At 55.4% G+C, this 24,221-nt stretch overlaps 1 protein-coding gene across 4 annotated transcripts in view; it reads left to right on the forward strand.

Moving 5' to 3' along the window:
- The window catches only part of LLGL2 (LLGL scribble cell polarity complex component 2), a 36,656-nt gene that overhangs the window by 1,189 nt on the left and 11,246 nt on the right, over positions 1 to 24,221 (forward strand). For 2 of the 4 annotated variants that reach the window (XM_070389079.1, XM_070389076.1), the window contains exons 2-5: positions 10,517 to 10,607; positions 22,367 to 22,464; positions 23,673 to 23,754; positions 23,960 to 24,075. In XM_070389079.1, the coding sequence (XP_070245180.1) occupies positions 10,533 to 10,607; positions 22,367 to 22,464; positions 23,673 to 23,754; positions 23,960 to 24,075 (371 nt within the window). In that variant the 5' untranslated portion in view covers positions 10,517 to 10,532. Of the gene's footprint in view, positions 1 to 8,276; positions 8,329 to 9,705; positions 9,824 to 10,516; positions 10,608 to 22,366; positions 22,465 to 23,672; positions 23,755 to 23,959; positions 24,076 to 24,221 lie in introns of those variants that run through there. The other 2 variants (XM_070389077.1, XM_070389078.1) reach the window with 2 other exon arrangements.

The raw sequence follows: 24,221 nt of genomic DNA on the forward strand, positions 1-24,221 counted from the left end.
AAGAGCCCTGGCCCAGCTGAGCGGGGAGCCAAGGGCAGAAGTGGCTTCTGAGGAAGACCGTCTGGGTTTTGTGAGCTGAAGCGTGGGAATGGTCCTGGAAGAGATGGGCCAGCTTCTTTATGTTATGCACAGGGCATTCAGATTTGGTTTTCTTCAACCATCTGCACACAGTGCTCACTTTCATCAGTGAGGAGTCAAACCAAACTTGGTGCTTCGAGTGCCTGCTGCTGTTCTCTAAAGTTTAGACGGGGCCAGTCTCGGTGGGAGCCCCTGGGCAGTTGTTTAAAAGGTCTGGGTCATCCTGCATCCCTAACCTTCTCTGAGTCAAAGAAGCATCCCCTTTAGCAGCAGATTAATATAGTTTTATTCATTTAGTAACTTAGTCCTTTGTTATTGTTTAGTCGCTAAGTCCTGTTGGATTCTTTTCCCACCCCATGGACTGTAACCCGCCAGACTCCTCTGTCCATGGGATTTCCCAGGCAAAAATACAGGAGTGCGTTGCCATTTCCTTTTCCAAGGGATCTTCCAGACCCTGGGATCGAACCCATGTGTTCTGCATTAGCTGGTGGATTCTTTATCGCTGAGCCACAAGGGAAACCCAACTTCTTAGTAGCATTTAAAAAGTGTCTTAATCCCAGATAACCCGTAATAGGTTCAAAAATTTAAAAGGTAATAGGAGCTCCCTGGGGCAAATGAAGCATTTTAGAAAGAGTAAAATAAGAGGGAAAAAACTTCCCTCTTGCTTCATAGTCTTGCCTCAGGTGTAGTGCTTGCTTTTTCTTTTTTTTTTTGGTTGTGCTAGGTCTTCTCTGCTGCATGGGCTTTTCTCTAGTCGTGGCGAGTGGAGGCTACTCTCTAGCTGTGGTGTGCAGACTTCTTGTTGCAGTGACTTTTTGTTGTGGAGCACGGGCTCTAGGGTGCATGGGCTTCAGTAGTTGCAGTACGTGGGCTCAGTAATTGCAGCTCCTGAGGTCAAGAGCACACGCTCAATAGTTGCGGCAAATGGGCTTAGTTGCCGTGCATCATGTGGGATCTTCCCAGACCAGGGATTGAACCTGTGTCTCCGTCAGGTGGATTCTTTACCACTGAACAACCAGGAAGCCCTCAGTAAGATTTTTAGTGTCTTTCCAGACTCAGGTATAGTTTTGAATTGTGCCATGCTGATTTTTCACTACATGACCTTGACTCTGTTACTTAACTATGCCAAACCTTGGCGAGCCTTGTTTTTACAGATGTTGACAAGAGGATGAAAAATATCATAGATACCTGGTCCTGGCCGGCACCAGGTGAGGGTGGGCTGCTCAGCCTCCCCACGAAGCATAAAAGTCATATGATCACTTGCAGCAAGCCTTAGGGCAGATGCCGGGGCCTTTTGAGCCCTGACGGGTCATGAGGGCAGTTGGCTTCTCTGTCCAGAAATCCCAATTTTTGAAAACCTCTGGAGAATGAGAACTTTGAGAATGAGGCTGTTGCTTCTTGGAGGGCTGAGGTCTCTCCTAACTTCACTTCGGTTCCAGCGGCCCTCGGTATTTCTGCTGCTGCTTAGAAAAGCCGGGAGTGAGGCCTGATGGCCAGACCCCAGCTGGGGCAGCCTTTCCTGGGGGGAGTGTGTGTGTGTGTGTGTACAATCTAATCTCCTCTGCTCTGTGCTCTGGGGAGGGCTTGACTGTTACAGATTCTGCACCCTGGTGGGTGGGTGGGTGGGTGGCGGGGTCAGTGGGTAGGGGAAGCGTGTTCCTGGGCTGCTCTGTTACCATTAAGGAGATTTTTCTCTGAACTCCGTCGTGCATTCCGTCAACCTCATTCAGGGAAGAGATATCTCCTGCCAGGACTTCCTGGCCCCGGGACCCTCCCTCCCACAGAGAAGCTGGTGTGCAGAGCTGCGAAGGGTGGGATCCTCTGCCATCAGCCTGCGCCCCACCGTCTACCCCACTGGAGACATTGAGCATCCCTGGCGGGAGTCAGGGGCAATGTGGTGTCCGCAGAAGGGCCCTCCCAGACATGTCAGCCGCAGCTTTTGAGACACCCGAATCAGGGGCCCGGCGAAGGCCCCGGAGGCCCATGGCCTCTGCCCCTGGGTTGGCTGCTTTGAGCGGCACTGGCCGGCTGGACCCACTTATCCTGAGTACTCAGCCCGGAGAGGCCTTCTTATCTCACTCGGGTGATAGCACTATCAGGGCTCCTTCTGGCTCGAGGCTCGGCAGGTCTCTGGCAGCGTTGTTTTCCCTGGCCCTGGAGTCCTTTGCAGAGAGAAGTGGGGTGTGGGACAGAAGATGGGGTCCCCGTGGGGCCACCGGTACTGTTTGCCCTTCTCCAGCCCCAGCTCCCCAGGGTTCCCTGGGAGAGCCTCCCCTCCCTGTGGGCTGTCCCTGTGGGCCTTTGTCCACCTCCCTTGGGGGTGGCCTTCTCTCCCCCTTACCCCCTGCGTCTCAGAGGAAACTGGTCCTCAGAGGAGTCACCCCATTCCTTCCCCTCCCCAGGAGCCACAGTGAATTCTTGAGCTAGGAGAGGCTCCTCTGGGCGTGGGGACAGGGAAGCAGCTAGGCACCTGACTCTACCCTTCAGGAATCCAGCAGAGACTGGATACTTTCTCTAGACACCTGACTCAGTGTTCCCAGGGTTTGATGAGAGGGACATCTGGGCGCAGGACTGTTTGATTCTAGTAAATAATGTTGGCTCTCCCTGCCAAGGAGCCGGGTCTTCTGGAACATCAGGCTAAGACAGGGTCCATAAGGGTATCCCCAGCCCCATGTCAGGTGTGGTATGCACATGGCCCGGCCTTGGCCAGAGACGAGAACAGGAAGTTCCCCTGCGGCCCCATCCTTGTGCTCTTTGGGATCAGTGGCTCCTACCTGGAGAAGATGTTTGCCTACTTGATCCCCATTCAGTCCCAGCTGTTCATTTATTCAACAGGTATTTGTTAGTGTCTTTGTATGTGCGGTGTGGTTTAGACACCAGGCATAATCCTTGCACCAAGCAAAGATCTCGGCTGTCACAGGACTCCTGTTCTAAAGGATGGGAATCTTGAGTGGCCAGGAATAAGTGTAGGTAATAAATAATCTGCTAAAAGGCAATATGAGCTATAGAGGAAGAACTGAGGTGGAGGCAGGGGTTGAGACCCCTTGGGAGGGAGGCAGGTTGCAACTTTAAAAAGGGGTCAGGATGGGCTTCATCAAAAAGGTCACACGTGAGCACAGGCTTACAGAAGGTGCCTTGCCTTGCTCAGTCAGTCGTGTCTGACTCTTTGGGACCCTATGGACTGCATCCCGCCAGGCTCCTCTGTCCAAGGGGATTCTCCAGGCAAGAATACTGGAGTGGGTTGCCATGCGCTCCTCCAGGGGAATCTTCCTGACCCAGGGATGGAACCCGCATCTCCTTTGTTGCAGGTAGATTCTTTACTGGTGAGCTACTGGGGAAGCCCTACAGGAAGTGAGGGAGTTCTTTAAATAAAATTCGGTGCCTCTCATGTGTCAGGGAGGCTTCCCTGGTGGCTCAGAGGTTAAAGCGTCTGCCTGCAATGTGGGAGACCTGGGTTTGATCCCTAGGTTTGGAAGATCCCCTGGAGAAGGAAATGGCACCCCACTCCAGTATTCTTGCCTGGAGAATCCCATGGACGGAGGAGCCTGGTAGGCTACAGTTCACGGGGTCGCAAAGAGTCGGACACAACTGAGCGACTTCACTTTCACTTTCATGTCTCAGGGCTCTAAGCACTGGAGATACGACCATGGAAGGTGAGGCATGTCCGTCCTGGGGCTGACATATCCTGAAAGCTCCACGGGTTGGCCTTCCAAGTTTTAGGCAAGTCGGAGGTCATGTTATGGAGCTTGACGGGATGAACCAGGCAGCTTACCCACCCCCACCCCAGGCGAGTCGTAGTCTGTCTTCTCCCCAGAATGCTTTGCTTTTCCCCATGCTTGGCCAGTCCCAATCTGTCACTTCCCTGGAGGGAGGCTGGGGTTAGATTGCAGATGAGGACTGAGTCCCCCAGAATGGGGGTGTGGAGAGACGCAGGCATTCTGACTTCCCACCCCCGCACCCGGCAGGAGGGCCCGCCCAGGGCTGGAGGACTGGCCTGTGGCTCCGTTGGGATGTGACTGACCTGGATCCAGCCAGGGAGGGTGAGGGCTCTTGGGGAGCCCCATTGTCCTGGGAGTGAGGCTTGAACTGAGCAGACGCTGTGCAGTCTGGTTGGAGTTCAGGTTGGGACTTGGACTCCTCTCAGGCTTGCTAGCGCTCAGAATTAGCAGTTTCATAAGTAGCTGGGAGAATTACATGAGGCGATGCTTGTCGAGTGCTTCAAGCAGTATCTGGCCACAGCTCCCTCCGTCGCTTTTATTACCTAACAGCAGCAGTGACGACAGTACCGTGGTTGCCGCCTCCTCTCTGTTTTAGTCCCACCTCCACAGAGGTGCCCTTTGAGCCAAGGTTTGGTTGCTAAGCTGCTGGCCAGGGGCTGCCTGGTGCCTCTGGGGGATTGGGTTTCCCAGGACAACTCAGGCGCCAGCAAAGCAGCCGTGGGCATCTGAGTTGGCACAGGCAGATGCCGGAGGGGTCAGCAGCTGCCCCGGGCGCTTAGAGCCCTGCCTTACCATTCCCCCAGGGTGGGAGGTGCAGGGGCGTGTTCACACCCTGCAGACGGAGGCCAAAGCCACACGCGGGCCTCACACAGGATGTTGGGGAAGGGAGGGCGGTTTCAGCAGCAGCAGGCTGTGGGGAGCTGGCTTGAGCCGGGGCTGTGCCGCACGCCAGACGTGCACCCAGCGATTGTGAACAGGGGAATCATGCTCCCGGGGCTCCAGGAGCCTTCCCTCCCGTGGGCCCCGGGTGTCCAGAGCGCTGCTTCCAGATGTAGCCTCTCCCAGCAGCCCAGGCCATGGAGGGACCTTCCAGGGGGGGCTGGCCCATCACACACCTCCAGGACAGGCTGGCACGGCTTGGTCAAGCCTTTGTTTCCTGGGGATAAATGAGCCCAGGTGCCCCAAACCATGCCAGCGTGGGCCGAGCCGTCTGTTATGAGAACCAACCCCCTGTGACACAATCAGAAGTGCTGCTTCGGGCAGGGAGCCAAGACAAGCCCACTCCCATGCGTGTGTTTCTTCTCTGCCTTCAGCAGGTATGTGTGGGTCCCCCACCCATGTGGGGTCTGAGCAGAGGATGGGAAGGGAAGACCAGGTGTGATTTTACTAGCCTGTGGCCAAGTAGGCGGGCTTCCCAGGTGGCTAGTGGTACACACACACACGTACACACACACACGTATACACACACACACACACACACACCTGCCAATGCAGGAGAGGCAGGTTCGATCCCTGGATTGGGATGATCCCCCAGAAAAGGAAATGTAAGTCACTCCAGTACTCTTGCCTGGAGAATTCCTTGGACAGAGGAGACTGGCGGGCCACGGTCCCTGGGGTCGCAAAAGAGACGCCACTCAGCCACTAAACAACAAACATCTGGCCAAGTAGGCAGCTCTCCTATTTTTTTTTTCCCAGGGTGGGCATCAGGGTGAGGGGAGACCAATTTTAAGCCAGAAGTAGTGTTGGACGATTGGGGCAGTGAAAGGGAGGGGATTGCCAGGCCAGCGGCCTGCGGGGGCCTCTCAGGCCAGCTCCAGGCATGAGGCACAGACCTGCAGGGCAGAGCGAGTACAAATGAGCCCCAGGTCGGCAAGCCTCGTGGCCCGGCAGACCCTAAGCCCTGAGCGGCCACCCTCGAGCGGCCAGAGAGCTGGGCAGAGCAGGGAGGGTGACCCACAGGTGTGTCGGTGACAGACAGAAGGTGTGGTGGGCAGGATTGGAGACCGAGCGCCGTACGCTTCAGAGCTGCTTCTACCATGAGGGATGTGGGAGAAGAAGTCGAGGCCCCTAAATGCTAAGGCGCCCCCCACGTCTGATGCCTAGAAGAAGGTGTTAGTCACTCAGTCGTTTCTGACTCTTTGCCACCCATGGACTGTAGCCCACCAGGCTCCTCTTGGGAGCCTTCAGAAAGTTCTATTGGGCAGTCTTCAGAAAGTTCAGGGGATGGAGAAGGTGTTTCTTCTCAGGAAGCTGCTCCCCACCACGCCCCCGCCAGGGATCATGCTCTAGCCAGGTAGCTCCCCCAATGCAGGAAGCCAGGACCCTCAGAGCTCTTCCATCTCCAGTGAGTTGGTAAAGAATCTGCCTGCAATGCAGGAGACCTGGGTTCGATTCCTGGGTTGGGAATATCCCCTGGAGAAGGGCATGGCAACCTACTCCAGTATTCTTCCTTGGAGAGTTCCGTGGATAGAGGAGCCTGACAGGCTACAATCCATGGGTTGCAAAGAGTCGGACACGACTGAGTGACTTTCTTCTTTGCATCAGATGTGGCAGGGGGCTCCTTAGCTTAGAGTAGCCCCGACTTCCTCTCCCACCTCCCTTGCGGGAGAAGCGGCATTAATGTATGCAGCACCTGAGAGCTCGCCAGTCCCCTCCCAGGCCTTCCTGCTGAAGCTCACGGCCGCCCCCACCCTTGATCATGGCCCGAAAAGTAGTAACATCCTTTCACCCCAGGCCTGGGCCCCTGAAGCCTGAGGTCACACAGCTGGTTCCACCCACCTGTCTGCTCCCTGCCTCTGCTCTCAATTCGGGGTCCAGAGTGGCGGGGGGATGGGAGGCGGCAGGGGCAATTGTCCTCCAACAGGACCAAGTGCCTGCTGTGAGCACAGGGTTGTCCTCACACCTGACCACTGCCTGGGCCCCCACTCCGTGTGATCTTCTTATCGCCCTTCCTGGGAGGTAGATAATCAGAAAGGAGGAAAAACATCACTGGTAATCCTATAACCCCTCCAGTGTGTTGTCAACTTATGTAAATATTTTCAGTAGATTCTTCCCGACTCCCGGATACACTGGACACATGTTTCCACAGCCATCATCTCCTGCCCTTTTCGTGACCGTCTGCCTCCTGTCGTGGGGCTGAGCACCCCTCACCTGTCCCCTGCTTTTGGCCGCTTAGGTGGCCTCTGATTTTTCCTAGTAGCTTAACGACCAGCATGACAAGGTGGGGGAGGGCATCCATGGAGCTCAATGGGTGCCTGAGTCCCCGGTGGTTTTAGACATCATTTGAGCCTAAGGTGCGGTCCAGCGCTGAGGGAGCACAGTGAGCGAGCATGGTCAAGATGGGTTCAAATACAGATGCTTTCAGAAGGCGATTTAAAAAAAAAGTTTTTCTTTTATATTGGGGGGTAGCTGATTAACAACCTTGTGATAGTTTCAGGTGAACAGCGATGGGACTCAGTGGTACAGATACATGTATCCATTTTCCCCAAAACTCCTCTCCCAGCCAGGCTGCCCCATGACATTGAGCAGAGTTCCCTGTGCTGTACGGAAGGTGATTTTTTTAATATGCTGCCTGAGGGGCAAGAAGGTTATTTCAGAGAGAATCGTGAAGACAAAAGCATGGAAACCAGAGTGAATGGGACTCATGTTGGGGTGCCTAGCAGATAGATGGTCAGAGGGCCAAGCAGAGGGGGACACAGTTGGGGAGGAGAGGGCGGACCCTGTCAGGCCCCTGCCCAGGACTGTCAGGGAGTTCCCAGTGGGCACAAACTGAAGCTGTTTGCTGTGGCCCACCAGGACCCCCTTTCGACCCATGGCATCCCTCCTGTTGCCTGTACCCGGCCCCCGCAGGCACACGCAAGCTTGTTCTGGCTGGCTGACACGCCCTGCCCCGAATCCTCCCATGGCTGACTGCTTCCCGCCATCCAGGACGGGGTGGAGATATTGTCACCTCCATTCATTCATTCATTCAGCGAGCTCCACGGGGAAGGAGGCGAGGGTGGGAGGCGCTAGAGCATCTGGAGGAAAAGCGTCCCAGGCAGAAGGAACGGCAGACACAGAGACCCAGACCCGGGAAGGTTGACCGGGTCCTGCTGACCACCCTGGTCCCTCCATCGAAGCGTCTTCCCCTATTTTCCTGGAGGCTCTGATCTCTACCTGAAACCAGCCTGCCGACTGATTTCGTGTACCTGTGAGTCACCACACCCCCCTGCCAGGGTGTAAGCTTGGCGAGCTAGAGGATCTCGTCTGGCTGTCAGAGGATCTTGTACGCGCAGTCCTAGGACCGGGTTTGCTCCGTGCCAGGCCCTGGAGTTTGGCGCTGCGCCCACTGCTCACAGCAGACCAGCGCTCTCGGCCTCCAGGAACTGCCTGAGGGCCACCTAGCTCTGCGTCCCCAGCCCTGGGCTTTTTCCCTGACGTCTTTTTCTCCCGCTCAGGACTCGGTTGAGTCGATAGCATCTGTTCCACCCCCGGAAGCTCCAGGCAGGCCCAGGTTCCTGAAGCTTCTCCGCAGAGAACCTGCTTGTCTGGGGTGAGTGGAGCCGAGGCTTTGCCTGGAGCTGAGTCCAGCCCGTCCCAGAGCTGTCCTCCTTCGAGATGGGAAGGCTCTTTTTAGGCCTCGTCTTGAGCGGTGCTTCTGTATTGGGAGCTCCTCTGAAGGGTGGGTTGGAGTGAGGAGCACATGCAGTGTGTACCTACTGAGGTCCTGACTCCGTCCCCCGAGGCCACGGGTGTCCCAGCCCACGGTGGAGTGAGTGACAGGGGCAGGCAAGGCCACCCAGCCCGGCCCAGCCACAGCGCGCTGGCGGCCACGCCGCTGCCTGGTTGGCCCCGAGCTGAAGGCATGTGGGAGTGTGTCTACATGCATCTGTGCCTTTGATCCTGGGGCTGTAACCAGACATCCTCTGTCCTGTCGTATACCTCCTTGGCTGCCTCCCAGAGCCCCAAGAGTTGGGAATCCACCACTCCTGGGGGCAATCTGCATTCTGTCCATCCCTTCCCAGTGATTTGATGAGTTGCCCAGCCTCTGTGGTCTTCCTTTCCTTGTCTGCCAAGTGGGGATATTCCACTCATCTTCCAAGGAGTCCTCTGGAAGGTGAACACCCAGGATGAGGTTCGGGTACACCTTGTTCTAACTCACAAAAGTGTGTTTCAGTGCTAGTAGGCAGCTGGGGCCCCGAGGGGCAGCTGGGTGGATGGAGCGTCCGTCCTCCCTTCCCAGGTAGGGCTGCCCACCCCCCCCACCCCCGCACGTCTTCCCCGGGCTGTGCAGCGTCACCCTTGCACTGTGTGGGTCCTCGGTACAGACGGCCCCGTGCCCACTTGACCCCAGCCCCTACAAGAGTCTCCAGGCAGCCTCCTCCAGGGCGACCCTCCTGGCTTCCTCTGACTTCTGACTCAGTGACCAGGGCCGGGGGAGGGGGCGTGCCACCCCCAGGAGCCCGGGGCAGCCGGCTGATGAGCTGGTGCACCCTCCCCCACGGCTGGAATGCCTGGCCACCAGCTCAGCTGTTTGTCCAGGAGGTTGCTGCAGCCCGGCACCCGGTCTGTTGTCACTCCCAGAAGCCTGCGGGACTTTCCCATGTTTGTTCCCCAAACCTGCTGCAGGGCCTCGGGTCAAGCAGGCACCTGGGAGTTTCCCGACTGCCTGCTGGTCCTTGGAGGAGTGGGGCCTTCTCTGGCTCCCCCCAGATGGGAAGCCGTTTCCAGGGTGGGCCTGAGCCCCTGTGTTTCCAAGGACAGGCCCTGGCGTCCTGTGGTCAGTGGGAGGTTGTGCTCTTGGAAGCCGGAAGCGGGAGCCCATGTGATCCCACCCTCTTCCCCAAGGATGAGCCAGAAATAGTTCCCCTTGGACTGGGGAATGCGTTCTGTGGTGGGCGGGCGGTTTGGGGGCTTTGAGCTGGTTTCTTTATTGGGAGCAGGTTTCTTCTCCTGATTAGCCTCCACTTGGGCCCGTGCGAAAACCAGCGCACCCCATCGGAGCCCAGGGGCGCTGGACCTGGGAGAGCCAGAGATGAGACAGGGAGGTGGGGCGGAAGCCTGGGGCTACGCAGGCCCCGGCAGCTGTGGGGGTGGACCCAGCTCCGCGTGGGTCCCCGGTGTAGGGTGGGATGGTGGGAGCAGCCTCAGCCCAGAGCCCCCGGACAGCCTTCCCTGAAGTCGGAAGGAAGAGTCTGCAGGGGTGCTGACCCGCCGCGGGAGTTCCCCTGGGCCTTTCCCTTCTCCCATCTGGGTTCTGATCTGTGAGCCCAGGTGGACCGCCTTTGCATTCCCACTTCCCCCTGGTTCTGGAGACAGAGGCTTGTGAAGTTTCCCTTTCTGGGTAGCCAGAGTTTTATGGTTCTCCAGAAAACAGGTTAACAATTAAGCTTAATTAACCTCGGGGCCTCTGGCCCTTCTTGTTGCTATAAAGCTGGGCTAAATGGCTTCCTCCCCCAGCTTCTCCCGTTGGCTTTACAAGGGCCGCAGGTGGCCGGGAGCAAGCGTCAGAGTGTTAACTGGCTGTGGGCCTCCGGGTACAGGGCTCCCTCCCTCCAGTCTCCTGTTAGGGAGGCGCACTCCAGGGATGGGCCATGGGGAAGCCCAGGGTGAAGTGAAGCAGGCCCGGCTCGGGGCTCAGCCACCTGCAGGCTCGGGGAGAGAGGCTGCCCGCACTGGGCGCTGGGCCCGGCTCTGGGGCCTCCCTCGCCGGGCACTCAGCTGTTCCCTGCTTTCCCCAGGGGACCGCACAACAAGATGAGGAGGTTCCTGAGGCCGGGACACGACCCTGCGAGGGAGAGGCTCAAGAGGGACCTCTTCCAGTTTAACAAGGTAAGGGGAGCCGGGGGCCGGCTGGGTGTGAATGGCGGGCATGAAAGTATCCCTCCCCCAGGAACTGCCCTGGTGGTCCAGTGGTTAGGACTCCGTGCTCTCACTGCCAAGGGTGCGGGTTTGATCCCTGGTTGGGGAACTAAGTGCAACGCAGCCAAACAAACGAACAAAAGGTGTCACCCTCCCCCCAGGCAGAGGCTGGCACTGGGGTCGCCTTTACCTGGACTAGAGTGCTTACTTGGCGCCACCCACCGTGCCCCCGGGATCTAGGTTTTGGAAATGGGGTCTGGGTGGCAGCTTTCCTGGGCGAGGAGAACAGGATGCCCAGCAGTGGGCTCTCCTTGCCCCTCATCTCTCTCTGACCTCGGCAAGTCTCTCCATCTCTCCCAGCCTCAGTTTCCCCACCTGTAACATGGGGATAAAACCATGCACCCCACCTACCTCCCCCGGGGTTATAGGGGAGGCTTAGGGCTAGGGAGGATGAGATGTCAGTGAGTCCTGCAGAGTGTAGTCCTGTTCCCATGATGCCAGCTTCCTTGGAGCCCTGGGGTCACAGGCTACAGCTGTCCCCTCCCTCCTCAAATCATCCCCAAAGGAAAACACGGTGTTCCCTGCAGGGGGGAGGCATGGTTCCTTCTGGCAGGTTCTAGGCCTGGGCGGGTGGGGAGAGGCATCTGTGAGAAGGTGCGGGTTGACATATGACTGTCCCCACCCTAACCTGCTCCTAAGCCCCCCGCCCCCCAAAGTGAGTGTCCTTTTCCCAAGATCACAGGGCTTCCTTGAAGGCTGGGCCTGGGAAGGCTGGAGCCGGGCTGTAAAGGGGAAGGAGCACAGCGTGGTTTATTAGCTCCAAGGCCACCTAGCAATCTGCAGCCAATCCGGGGTAATTAGCCCCTCTCACTTCTACTTTGATCTAGGCCCCGGCCTCCCCTCCAGAAGGCAGACGGCAGGAAAGGGAGCAGCAAGGTGCTCCTCCCCTCAGAGGGGCACCCAGGATCCCTCCAGGCCATGCTGACGGGTGGGCTTCCAATCCAGCTTAGCCTCTTAGAAGTGGGGGGAGCCAGTGCCCATCACACACTGCATAGGCCCATCATGTGGACCATATGGAATTAGATCGTTTAAGGGCTGGGTACAGTGGCCCGAGAGTGCCAGCTGCTGTTTTCTGGGGCTGTGTGCCTCCCAGGGAGAGGGAGCTCCCAGGGGCGTGTTTAAGGCTGGTCAGGGTCCCATTGTGCTCTGTCGTTTTCCTCTAATTTTCTTGACCTGTGGCTCTGAGGGTACCTGCCTCTGGGATCAGGGCTTCCCCAAAGGAACACCTCCTCCCACTGGGGTAAGGAAGCCGTGGGTGGGGCTTTTAGGCCTTGGGGTGGGTGTGTGTGTGCACATGCAGGTGTTATGAACGGGGGAGCTGCCATTCTCGTTCCCAAGGGAACAGCTCATGGGTGTTGAGTGCGGGTCTCAGAACCTCAGCACCCACCACGGGGCCTGGGTGTGATCTCTGTTGCCTTCCATTGCCCCTGATGACGCTGGGATCTTACACCCCAAAAAGGTGGCTGATTCCGGTGCAAACCGGATAGACAGGCTCAGCGAAGAGGGATGAACCCCCGCCCCAAGTTCCAACTGTGGAGCAACAGGGTGGAGCTGGGGTGGGGCCAAGGTAGAGGAATCGGCCCCCCACCGTGCCCCCAAATTCGGCTGCCCCACCCCCAGGCCTGGCTGGGGAGAGGGAGGGGAGGCTCCTGGAATTCCTTCTTACTTCCATTCACTTCTGAGAAACATGCTTTGAGTACCTACTGTATACACAGCCCAGGGCTGAGGCTTTGAGAATCTCAGATAAGAGCTTTGCCCTCCAGGATGTTTATAATCTGGTGGAAAGAAGAGGGCTGATGGTCTGAAGTGGGGGAAGTCTTGGGAGATCTTTGGGGAAGGTGAGGGCCTTAGACTCATCTAGGCTCTGGGTGAGCGGTGGAGCCTGGAGGGTCAGGATTGGAGGGTGAGGTTGGATCCTCGGCGATGGGGGAGCCCAAGCCCCGCCCCCAGCCGTGAGGTCCAGAGAGGGTGGAACCTCGGAGTCTGGGTCTGCTACACAGAGCCTGGTGGGTTTTGAGCAGGGGTGTGAGCGATCTCATTTATGACTTATTAGCTAAGGTGCTTCTGGGACTTTTTTCAACCTTTCACTCTGAAGCAGGTAACCCTTAGGAGATGTTGCATTGACTGGGTGGGGCCCAGCAGTGGCGGTGGGGCGCCAGGCTTGGCACTGTTGACATTTGGGGCCTTCAGGAGCAGCAGCATGCCCGGCCCTGCCTCCCTGACATGACAACCAGAAACGTCTCCAGACGTGGTGCCAGTCAGGTACCTTCCTGGGTTCATTCACCAGCCAGGTGACCTTGGACAAGTTCTTGTTCAGTCACTCAGTCATGTCTGATTCTTTGCAACTTTGTGGACTGCAGCATGCCAGGCTTCCCTGTCCTTCACCATCTCCTGGAGTTTGCTCAAACCCCTGTCCATCGAGTTGGTGATGCCATCCAGCCATCTCATCTCTTCTGTCGCCCCCTTGGACAAGTTCCTCATCCGTAAATGGAGAGGCTGGTAGAAACTACCCCACAGTGTTGGTGTGCGGATTAAATGAGTTAGTGTGTAAGTCGAGGGGCCTAAGTGGCCGGTGGTTCCAGTATTAGCACAGCTGTGAATGTTATCTGGCTCAAGGTTGAATTTGGAGGGTCTTGGCACCCTCCAGCAGAGGTGTGTGACCAGGTCCCAGCAGGCAGTGGGATGCACAGAGCTGGAGCTCAGAGCCTCACATCTGGGGAAGCAGGCAATGTCGGCCCTGGAAGGGCTGGTCTGCAGGGCACCAAGCTGGGAAGTGGGACTTGGCACCATCATCGGCCAGTCCCAGGCGGCTTGCAGATGCCCACTTCTAAACCAGCACTGGGTCTCTCCCTCCAGCATCTTCTGGCGAAACTCTTTGACACTCGCTGCCAGGGAGGTGCCTCAGAGAGAGCAGCATGTCCTGTGTATTTGGGAAGGAGCTCTGTCTGTGGACAGATGCTCGAAAGCCCCTGCTGGGGGCTGATTGTCTGAAGGGTAGCTCCGGTTCACCGGGGGCTCGGGGCCAGGCAGCACAGGGGCCAGGACTCTGGAGACAGGTGGTCTGGGTCTAGATGCCAGCTCACTGAGTGACTGCAGAAACGTCACTCTCTCTGCTCCTCAGTTTCCTCATCTGTAAAGTGGGTATTATTGGAGAAGGCAATGGCACCCCACTCCAGTACTCTTGCCTGGAAAATCCCATGGACGGAGCAGCCTGGTAGGCTGCAGTCCATGGGGTTGCTAAGAGTTGGACACGACTAGGCGACTTCACTTTCACTTTTCACTTTAATGCATCGGAGAAGGAAATGGCAACCCACTCCAGTGTTCTTGCCTGGAGAATCCCAGGGACAGGGGAGCCTGGTAGACTACCATCTATGGGGTCACACAGAGTCGGACACGACTGAAGTAGCATAGCATAGCATAGCATAGCAAAGTGGGTATTATAGTAACCCCTCCACCCTGGGTGGTATGCTGAGTGAGTTAAATTGCTTTGAATGGCGCCCACGTATGGCTGATGCCCTACAGAGTCAGCCTCGTCTTCGCCTCCTCCTGACGACTCAGGTGGTAGTGTTCCCGCTTCTGCAGGTGAAACTGAGGGCTCCATGCTTGCATGGCCTGAGCACCTGGAGGGGCACCAACTCGGAACACAGCACCCAGTTCCATCTGCCCACAGCCGAGGCCTCAGGGTGCTGGCCCTGACTCTCACCTGTGCCTTGTGCTGTGTCCTCGGGCCAGTCAGGAGGACAGAGGAGTCAGCTGGCTATGCCAGCAGGGCCGCCGGGGACCACATGTAGGGACTGTGGGACCCACAGGAGGGAGGAAGGGACCCCGAGGGCACGTCACTCAAGTAAAATCTCTTCCTTGAAAAATCCCTCGAGGCCCGGCCTCCCTAGTGAGACCTGCCAGCCGGCTGATAAGGGCACCCGGGCCCTTCCTGCCTGGGACCACCCTCCCCCACCCCAGGCCCTGAACAAACAGTGTGTTCCTGACCAGCTGCCCCTGTCCAGGGCGGTCTGGTCCTGGCTTTTGCATGGCTGGGCCCCTGGTGTCAGGTGACAGGCTCCCAGGGAGGGCCAGGTTGCTGCCAGCGCCAGGAATCTGGGCTGACCACACCCAGTCTGGGCCAGTGCCTCCCTGTCCCCCACTCCACCCCCCAGCACACCCCCAGGCGCCCCTGGGCAGCCTTCCTCCCCGCCCCCGGCAAGTGCTAGGGGCTCCTCAGCCCTCGATCTTAGATGGGGTCCCCGCTTTCTGGGGGCAGCGGGGACCTCTGCTCTCTCCCTCCCTCTGCTCTCTCCCTTCCGGGGAACCCGAATGAGACAGACAGGCTTTCTCTCTGCACCAGGCTTATGTTGCAGTCTGGCAGCTCCTACAAATCTCTCCTTTCCCAACTCCCTGTCAAAAGCGTTCATTGTTCTCCCTTCTCTTGGCAGAGGTCACCTGAGCCAGGTAGCAGGGCGGGGACAGTGCCAGGTAGGCTGGATGTTGGGCCTGGGAGGTAGGGGAGGACAGCCCACGGCTGCCAGGCTCTGGTCAGCCTCTGCTTTGAACTGGAGCTGGAGGCGGCTGGGAGGGCTGGGCCTGCGTCCTGGGCGGAGGGCTGATGGGGGTTGCTCTGTGCCTTAGAAGTCCACACAGGGGCCCCCAACCCCAGGGCTGAGCCCCTCCCGTACCCGGGGGCTGCTTCCTTTAAGGGAGGTCTGATACCTGCCGTGCCTGGGGGAAAGCTGCCCACCTGGGCCCAGTGCTCCAGGCGGGGGAATCGAGTCTTCAAAGGCTGAGAGGAGTTGGAGGGAGGGGCACCTGAGCATGAGGGGCAGCCAGAGTGCAGGCCACAGTGCCTCGTGGAAGCCTCTGCTTCTCTCAGTGTCTCTGGCCCTGAGGGTCCACCTCCTCCCTATTCCCCTCCAGGCTTTCACTGACCTCTCTTCTCTCCCCATATCCAAACCCCAGCAAGACCACCGGGGCCCCTCATAACTGGCCTGGGGTCCCCACGGCTCCTTGTTCTGCTGGGTCCCCGAGCACATATTCCTCATGTCGCTTTGCCTCAGTCAGGGGTTCGTGGGTCATATTTGCCTGTGGAAGCAGGGCCACTGTGCCCACTCCCAGACCTGGGGAAGCCCCCGTCTCCACACTGATTACACTCGAATCCACTCTCTTGGCCCCAACCAGTTAGTTGTTGCTCAGTCTGACTCTGCAACCCCATGGACTGCAGCACGCCAGGCTTCCCTGTCCTTCACCATCTCCCAGAGTTCGCTCAAACTCATGTCCATCGCGTTGGTGATGCCATCCAACCATCTCATACTCTGTCGTCCCCTTCTCCTCCTGCCTTCAGTCTTTCCCAGCATCAGGGTCTTTTCCAATGAGTTGGCTCTTCACATCAGGTGGCCAAAGTATTGGAGCTTCAGCATCAGTCCTTCCAATGACTGTTCAGGATTGATTTCCTTTAGGATTGACTGAGCCAGTTAGGGTCACCATTAAATTCTCTCCCATTTTGTTTTGTTTCAGCCACATTGTGAGGCATGTGGGGTCTTGTTTCCCCGACCAGGGATCAAACCCACACCCTCCACACTGGAAGCATGGGGTGTTAACCACTGGACCACCAGGGAATTCCTCCATTAATTTGTTTTTGAGGGAGCTTTGGTCCCTCCCAAGTTGTCAACTTGGAGAAGACGCCTTGAGGGATATGAGGGAATGAGAGAGAATCTTTGAAGGAGGCAGTGGCCTTAAGGAGCAGGCCTCTGCCCTGTGAGGCCAGCTGAGCCCTAAGGCTCATCTTGTCCAAGCCAAAGGCAGCCATGCTCAATGCAGTCTTTAGGGTCGTCTTGTGGACCACCCATGAGATGAGGCAACGTAGCCCGCGCAGCTGCAAACACCTTTTAAGTGGTAGCTGAGGATTCTAAGTTTCGTGGGCCTGACTCAGTTCCTGTTCTTTCTAAACCAGCCTATGAGAAAGAATGTGGTTTGGGAGGGAAGGGTGGCATAGTGTCCTCAGGACCCGAAAGGAAATGAGCTATGAGTACAAGAGATTGAACCGTAGACCTGACCTTTATCTCCCGCTGCGTTGGAGGAAAGAGTGACCTGCAGCAGGAGTGACTCGGGTGAGATATTAGAACTTCCTGCTGATGCATTGCTAGGATAATGTGTGGCCTGAGCCCCTGACAGAAAGCTGTTTTCTCTTTGGCTTGACTTTCCTACCGATACCCCGAGATAGACATGTCTAAGGCAGCACCCTGGTCTGATGGGAATATGAGACGTACACAATTTAAAATGTTGTCGGAGCCACATTACAGTTTTTTAAACAAGTGAATTTAATTTTGACGAGGTATTCAACCCAATATATCCAAAATGTTATTGTTTCAACATGTAGTCAACAGATACTAGATTTTCTTAAATTATTTTTTAAAATAAAAAGGATTATTCTATATTTACCACTCATCTCAATTTGGCCATTACGTTTTCTTTTGGAATATGTGATCTATATTTAGCATTTGGAAGATTTACAGTTGAAAAAGGAAATTCAAGGCTCTGGTCTGCCTGACTCCAGCCCCTGCTGCTCTGGAACCCAAGAACATAACCTGGCAAGTTTTCTAATTACTGAATTGTGAGGGCCCATCCTTGAACTGAAGTTAAATACAATTAGAAGTTCAGTTCCTTAGTGGCGGTAGCCACACTGCGAGGGCGCAGGATCTACTCGTGGCTTGTGCGTATTTTACAGGGCGTTAGGGCTTGGGCCCCCCACCAGGCTCCTGCTGGGTGCTTCCTCCAGAGTCCTCCAAATTCCAGAGGCTTTGGCCTTGAGCTGCTGCTGCTGGTGGTGATGGGAAAATGCTGTCAGCCCAGGGAGGCCCCAGCAACCTGGGGCCGGCCGAGGGGGGCTCCTGGGGCAGCTTGTCCCACACACCGCATCACCCTCCTTTTCCTGGGAAATGTTTACATTCCAGATACCCTGATATCTCCCCAAGGCTTTTCCAGGCTCTGCATTTTTTACATAGCTGAACAGGAACCTGGACTGGAGCGGGTGGGGGTTCCTGCCGTCCCACTGCTGCCCCCTTCCAGGTACAGCCACTTAGAGGGCAGATTGTGTCCCTGGCAGAGAACCAGGCCTGCGGGGGCCCACACCTATGTATCCCAGAATAGCCACTCTTTGGAGCTCTCGTCCCCTGGTCGACCCCAACACAGGGCCTCCTTCCTGGATCCACTGGTCAGGGCGGGCAGGCAGGCAGCAGTTGGGTTTGCTAAGCTATTGCCCCAGCTGTCACCAGGACTTATCTCTTTCTGCTCCTTGGAGGCCAAGTGAAGCCCAGAGCAGAGCCTTGGGGCTACAGAGAGCTGCCTCACTGGGGAAGCCTTTTTCTGCAGGACAGTCTCCATGGTTTAAAAGAAAAAAAAATCTTCAAATTAGCTGGCTGACATCCTGTGTCCCACTCTAACCTAGCTCTACAGGTTCAGTATCCCCTGGGGTGGGGACCAGGGGTTGAGGTTTGCTGACTAAGAAACAGGTGAAAACCCTCCTGAAGATGGTTTGTCAATCTCAGTCTCTAGTGTTTACATCCATACGTTTTTAACCTGTAATTCCACCCCAGGACATCTGCCTAAGGAAATACTTAGTTACAGCAGAGATAAGAGAGCAAGAATAGTCATCAGTTGCAAAACCTCGGGTAACAAAGTAAATACTCAATAATAGAGGCCTAGTGAGTTAGGGTTCCTCCTCCTGAAGACTATTCTTCAACCATTTAAAAGTCATTTTAGGAGTTCCCTGGTGGTCTAATGGTTGGGACTTGGCACTGCCATGGCCTGGGTTCAATCCCTGGTTGAAAAACTAAGATCCCACAAGCTGCAAAGTGCAGCAAAAATTTAAATAAAATAATAATTTTTTTAAAAGTCATTTGGGTGCTTTGAACAGCTTGGGCTGGCTTCAGGTAGGAAGACCGAATACAGAGCTGTGTGTGTGTGCATATATCCGTGTGGTGTGGTCCCACCTAAGTCTCTGCTTTTTTTGTTTGTTTTTTTAATTTATACTTTATATTTTTATTAAAAATTTTAAACTTATATGTATACATACGTATTCTCTAACCAGGGGCCAAACCTGTACCCCCTGCAGTGGAAGTACAGCGTCTTAACCACTGGGCCTCCAGGGAAACCCCAAAGTTAAACAAAAATTTTTTAGAACGGTTACTTCCATTTACAGTCCGAAATCAGATTGATTATATTCTTTGCAGCCAAAGATGGAGAAGCTCTATACAGTCAACAAAAATAAGACCAGGAGCTGACTGTGTCTCAGAGCATGAACTCCTTATTACCAAATTCTGACTGAAATTGAAGAAAGGGAAAACCACTAGACCATTCAGGTATGACCTAAATCAAATCCCTTATGATTATACAGTGGAAGTGAGAAATAGATTTAAGGGACTAGATCTGATAGACAGAGTGCCTGATGAACTATGGAATGAGGTTCGTGACATTGTACAGGAGACAGGGATCAAGACCATCCCCATGGAAAAGAAATGCAAAAAAGCAAAATGGCTGTCTGGGGAGGCCTTACAAATAGCTGTGAAAAGAAGAAAAGCAAAAAGCAAAGGAGAAAAGGAAAGATACAAGCATCTAAATGCAGAGTTCCAAAGAATAGCAAGAAGAGATAAGAAAGCCTTCTTCAGCGATCAATGCAAAGAAATAGAGGAAAACAACAGAATGGGAAAGACTAGAGATCTCTTCAAGAAAATTAGAGATACCAAGGGGACATTTCATGCAAAGATAGGCTCGATAAAGGACAGAAATGGTATGGACCTAACAGAAGCACAAGATATTAAGAAGAGATGGCAAGAATACACAGAAGAACTATACAAAAAAGATCTTCATGACCCAGATAATCACAATGATGTGATCACTGACCTAGAGCCAGACATCCTGGAATGTGAAGTCTAGTGGGCCTTAGAAAGCATCACTATGAACAAAGCTAGTGGAGGTGATGGAATTCCAGTTGAGCTATTTCAAATCCTGAAAGACGATGCTGTGAAAGCGTTGCACTCAATATGCCAGCAAATTTGGAAAACTCAGCAGTGGCCACAGGACTGGAAAAGGTCAGTTTTCATTCCAATCCCAAAGAATGGCAATGCCAAAGAATGCTCAAACTACCACACAATTGCACTCATCTCACATGCTAGTAAAGTAATGCTCAAAATTCTCCAGGCCAGGCTTCAGCAATATGTGAACCGTGAACTTCCTGATGTTCAAGCTGGTTTTAGAAAAGGCAGAGGAACCAGAGATCAAATTGCCAACATCTGCTGGATCATGGAAAAAGCAAGAGAGTTTCAGAAAAACATCTATTTCTGCTTTATTGACTATGCCAAAGCTTTTGACTGTGTGGATCACAATAAACTGTGGAAAATTCTGAAAGAGATGGGAATACCAGACCACCTGACCTGCCTCTTGAGAAACCTGTATGCAGGTCAGGAAGCAACAGTTAGAACTGGACATGGAACAACAGACTGGTTCCAAATAGGAAAAGGAGTTCGTCAAGGCTGTATATTATCACCCTGCTTATTTAACTTATATGCAGAGTACATCATGAGAAACGCTGGGCTGGAAGAAGCACAAGCTGGAATCAAGATTGCCGGGAGAAATATCAATAACCTCAGATATGCAGATGACACCACCCTTATGGCAGAAAGTGAAGAGGAACTCAAAAGCCTCTTGATGAAAGTGGAGAGAGAAAAAGTTGGCTTAAAGCTCAACATTCAGAAAACGAAGATCATGGCATCCAGTCCCATCACTTCATGGGAAATAGATGGGGAAACAGTGTCAGACTTTATTTTTTGGGGCTCCAAAATCACTGCAGATGGTGACTGCAGCCATGAAATTAAAAGACGCTTACTCCTTGGAAGGAAAGTTATGACCAACCTAGATAGCATATTCAAAAGCAGAGACATTACTTTGCCAACAAAGTTCCGTCTAGTCAAGGCTATGGTTTTTCCTGTGGTCATGTATGGATGTGAGAGTTGGACTGTGAAGAAGGCTGAGCGCTGAAGAATTGATGCTTTTGAACTGTGGTGTCGGAGAAGACTCTTGAGAGTCCCTTGGACTGCAGGGAGATCCAACCAGTCCATTCTGAAGGAGATCAGCCCTGGGATTTCTTTGGACGGAATGATGCTGAAGCTGAAACTCCAGAACTTTGGCCACCTCATGCGAAGAGTGGACTCATTGGAAAAGACTCTGATGCTGGGAGGGATTGGGGGCAGGAGGAGAAGGGGATGACAGAGGATGAGATGGCTGGATGGCATCACTGACTCGATGGACGTGGGTCTGGGTGAACTCCGGGAGTTGGTGATGGACAGGGAGGCCTGGCGTGCTGCGATTCATGGGGTCGCAAAGAGTCGGACACGACTGAGCGACTGAACTGAACTGAACAAAGTATTGAAGTTGCTCAGTTGTGTCCTACTCTTTGGACTGTACAGTCCATGGAATTCGCCAGGCCAGCATACTTTCCCTTCTCGAGGGGCTCTTCCCAACCGAGGGATCAAACCCAGGTCTTCCTCATTGTGGGCAGATTGTTTACCAGCTGAGCCACAAAGGAAGCCTAAGAATACTAGAGTGGGTAGCCTATTCCTTCTCCAGCAGATCTTCCTGACCCAGGAACCAAACTGGGGTCTCCTGCATTATAGGCAGGTTCTTTACCCACTGAGCTATCGGGGAAGCCACAGTTATTACAAAGTGTTGGCTCTATTCCCTATGTTGTACGATACGTCCTTGAGCCTGTCTTAGACTCAGTCATTTGTACTGCGCACTGCCCACCTCTGAATGCCCTTCCTGACCCCTTCCCACTGGTAACCTCTAGTTTGTTCTCTATATCTGTGAGTCTACTTCTTTTGGTTATATTCGCTGGTTGGTTGTATTTTTTTGGATTCCACATATAAGTGACAACATAGAGTGTTTGCCTTCCTCTGAGGTCGCTATCTGCAAGTATAGAGCCACACACATCTTCAGTGGGACACACGGCCTTGCTAGCAAGGGTTGCTCGGTCATGAGAGTGTGGGTGACTTTTGTTCTCTTTCTCAGGTTCCTTTGTATGTTCCAGGTTTTCTACCACATGTATTATTTCTAGAAAGAGAAATGAGCAAAGGCATGTGTCTGTGACAAGCACTCCAGAAGCTTCCACCGGGGGAAGATGGTGGAAGAGAGCTCACAGTGGCAGGTGTTCAGCCCCGGAGGAGCCTTGGGTCGCCCAGAGTCAGGAAGGGCGGCTGTGGGTTCTGTCGGACCCCACACGCCCACCTGGAGCTGTGATGCAGCCAGGCTTCCAACCCGCCTGGTGCCTGCCCTGTGCCGGCCCCACAGACTTGCCCCACACCCTGGCAGGAGGGCTGGGTGGGCTCCCCACAGTGTAGGCGGTGGAGTAACCGTGTCAGAGTTCCTGGAGAGCAGGGGGCCCCTGAGGCGTCTGGGGAGAATGAGCTCCCAGTGAGGGCCACGTGGCCAAGGACCAGGTCAGGAATGGACAGAGGGTGTGGCCCAGGTGAGTCCAGCTAGGGACCCGGATGCGATTGAATTCCTCCTTCCTGCTACGGGTGGCTCTGTCCTGCAGCTCCACCCTCCGGCGCTGACCCCTGCCCCCAGCTGTGGAGGGGCAGAGGGGACGTGTCTGCAGGCCCGTGCATGCCTGGTTCTCGTTGCAGACGGTGGAGCATGGCTTCCCCCACCAGCCCAGCGCCCTCGGCTACAGCCCCTCCCTGCGCATCCTGGCCATCGGCACCCGCTCAGGAGCTGTCAAGCTGTATCCTTTCTGTCCTCCCGGCTCCCACCCAGGGAGGCCCTGGAAAGGCTGGGGGCCTTGGCCTTGGTGAGATTCGAGAAAAGACTCCTCCACTGTCCATATAAAAAGAAGTTGCAGATGACCCCTCTCGTTCCAGGGACGTTCCAAGTACCCTCTTAGGAGTCAGCCCTGAATGCAGCGAGTGCAGGCCAGGGATGGGCCAAGCAGTGGTGCTGTGGTTGTTTTTCTTTCCCCACCCCCACCCCAGAAGAATCAATCGACTGGCCCCAAACTAGAGACAGGGTGGCCTTGGGTCAGAGGAGCTGTGCTAAGGGAGCTGCTCTTCCAGTTTCTACCCCTGATCATGTGCACTCCCTCATACACACACACACACACACACACACACTGGCAGGGACAGTCTACACAGACACACACACGCATGCACACAGGTTGGTTGTCCCTACAGTCTTTCCCTGGCCTGAGGGTCGACATGGTCCAGTGGGTCTATTTCAGAAGCCAGGACCGGGGATCACTGCTCAGGCCGTCTGGCCTGGGCTGGGCTACAAGTCTGGAAGTCCCACCCCTGGATCTGACCTGAGGCCCCAGGGTGGGACCCAGGGGGACTGGGAAGTGGGGGTAGGGGTCACATGGGGAGAGCCCAGCTGGCACCTCCTTCGGCGAAGCTGAAACTCCCTCCTGCTCCTCTGCTGCCGGATGGGGGCGGGGAGCTAGGCAGGGGCTGGTGTATGAACAGGGGGGCAGAAGCCAGGTCCCACAGGGCTCAGCCCTCCCTCAGCTGGTTAATCATTGCCGCCCCACGGCCATATCCTGGTTGCAGCTCTCAGTGCTAAGACTCGCACTCCCCGGTTGCCGTGGGTGGGCCCACAGGTGCCCGCTGTGTGTCTCCTCACGGGTGCCACCATGCGGTGGCTGATGGTCTCCTACAGGTCAGGTTTTGGGATTCAGGGAGGCCAGGGGCTGCAGTGGGCAGGCTGACAGTTGCCAAGGCAGCCCTCCCTGATTGGCTGACTTGCCCCTCGGGGGTCAGGTTGCTGGACCTTGTCCTTGGCTGGCCTACTGCTGCCTCCTCCCCACCTGACCCCCCACACAGAGGGGTCCCGCTGCCTGGGGGAGGGAGCCCTCCTCTGCTGAGGACTTGCACTCCGAGGGCAGGCCGGGGGTTGGGGGTCCTGCCTTTTGGAGCTGTTTCCTGAGCCCTCTCCTCCTAGCTATGGTGCCCCAGGTGTGGAGTTCATGGGCCTACACCGTGAGAACAACACTGTGGTGCAGATTCACTTCCTGCCTGGCCAGGTGAGCCACCCCACACCTTTCTTACTGGGTTTGGTGCTAATGAGAGGACCCGGGACAAACCTGCCCTTCCCCAGCCGCAGTTCATGACCCGCATCTCTGACACCCTGGGCAGCCCCAGTGTGTCGGTGTGTTGTGTTGAGGCCACGGGAACGCTGCCCTGCCCTGGTTAACGAGACCGGCCACTCCCACCCCGTTTCCTCCCCAGTGCCAGCTGGTCACCCTGCTGGATGACAACAGCCTGCACCTGTGGAGCCTGAAGGTCAAAGGCGGGGTGTCGGAGCTGCAGGAAGATGAGACGTTCACGCTGCGCGGCCCCCCAGGGTGAGAACTCGTCTTGTTGCTCCCAGCCAGGAAGCGGGCTGGGCTTCAGGCCACCTCCCCCCATCCTCTCTGAGCCCCAGCTCTCTGCCATCGGTCTGCAGCCTTGGCAGAAAAGAGTAAATATGTTTATCCGGTCTGAATCGCCG

This window comes from Bos mutus, chromosome 19 (genome assembly GCF_027580195.1).
Source record: "Bos mutus isolate GX-2022 chromosome 19, NWIPB_WYAK_1.1, whole genome shotgun sequence".
NCBI lineage: Eukaryota > Metazoa > Chordata > Mammalia > Artiodactyla > Bovidae > Bos > Bos mutus.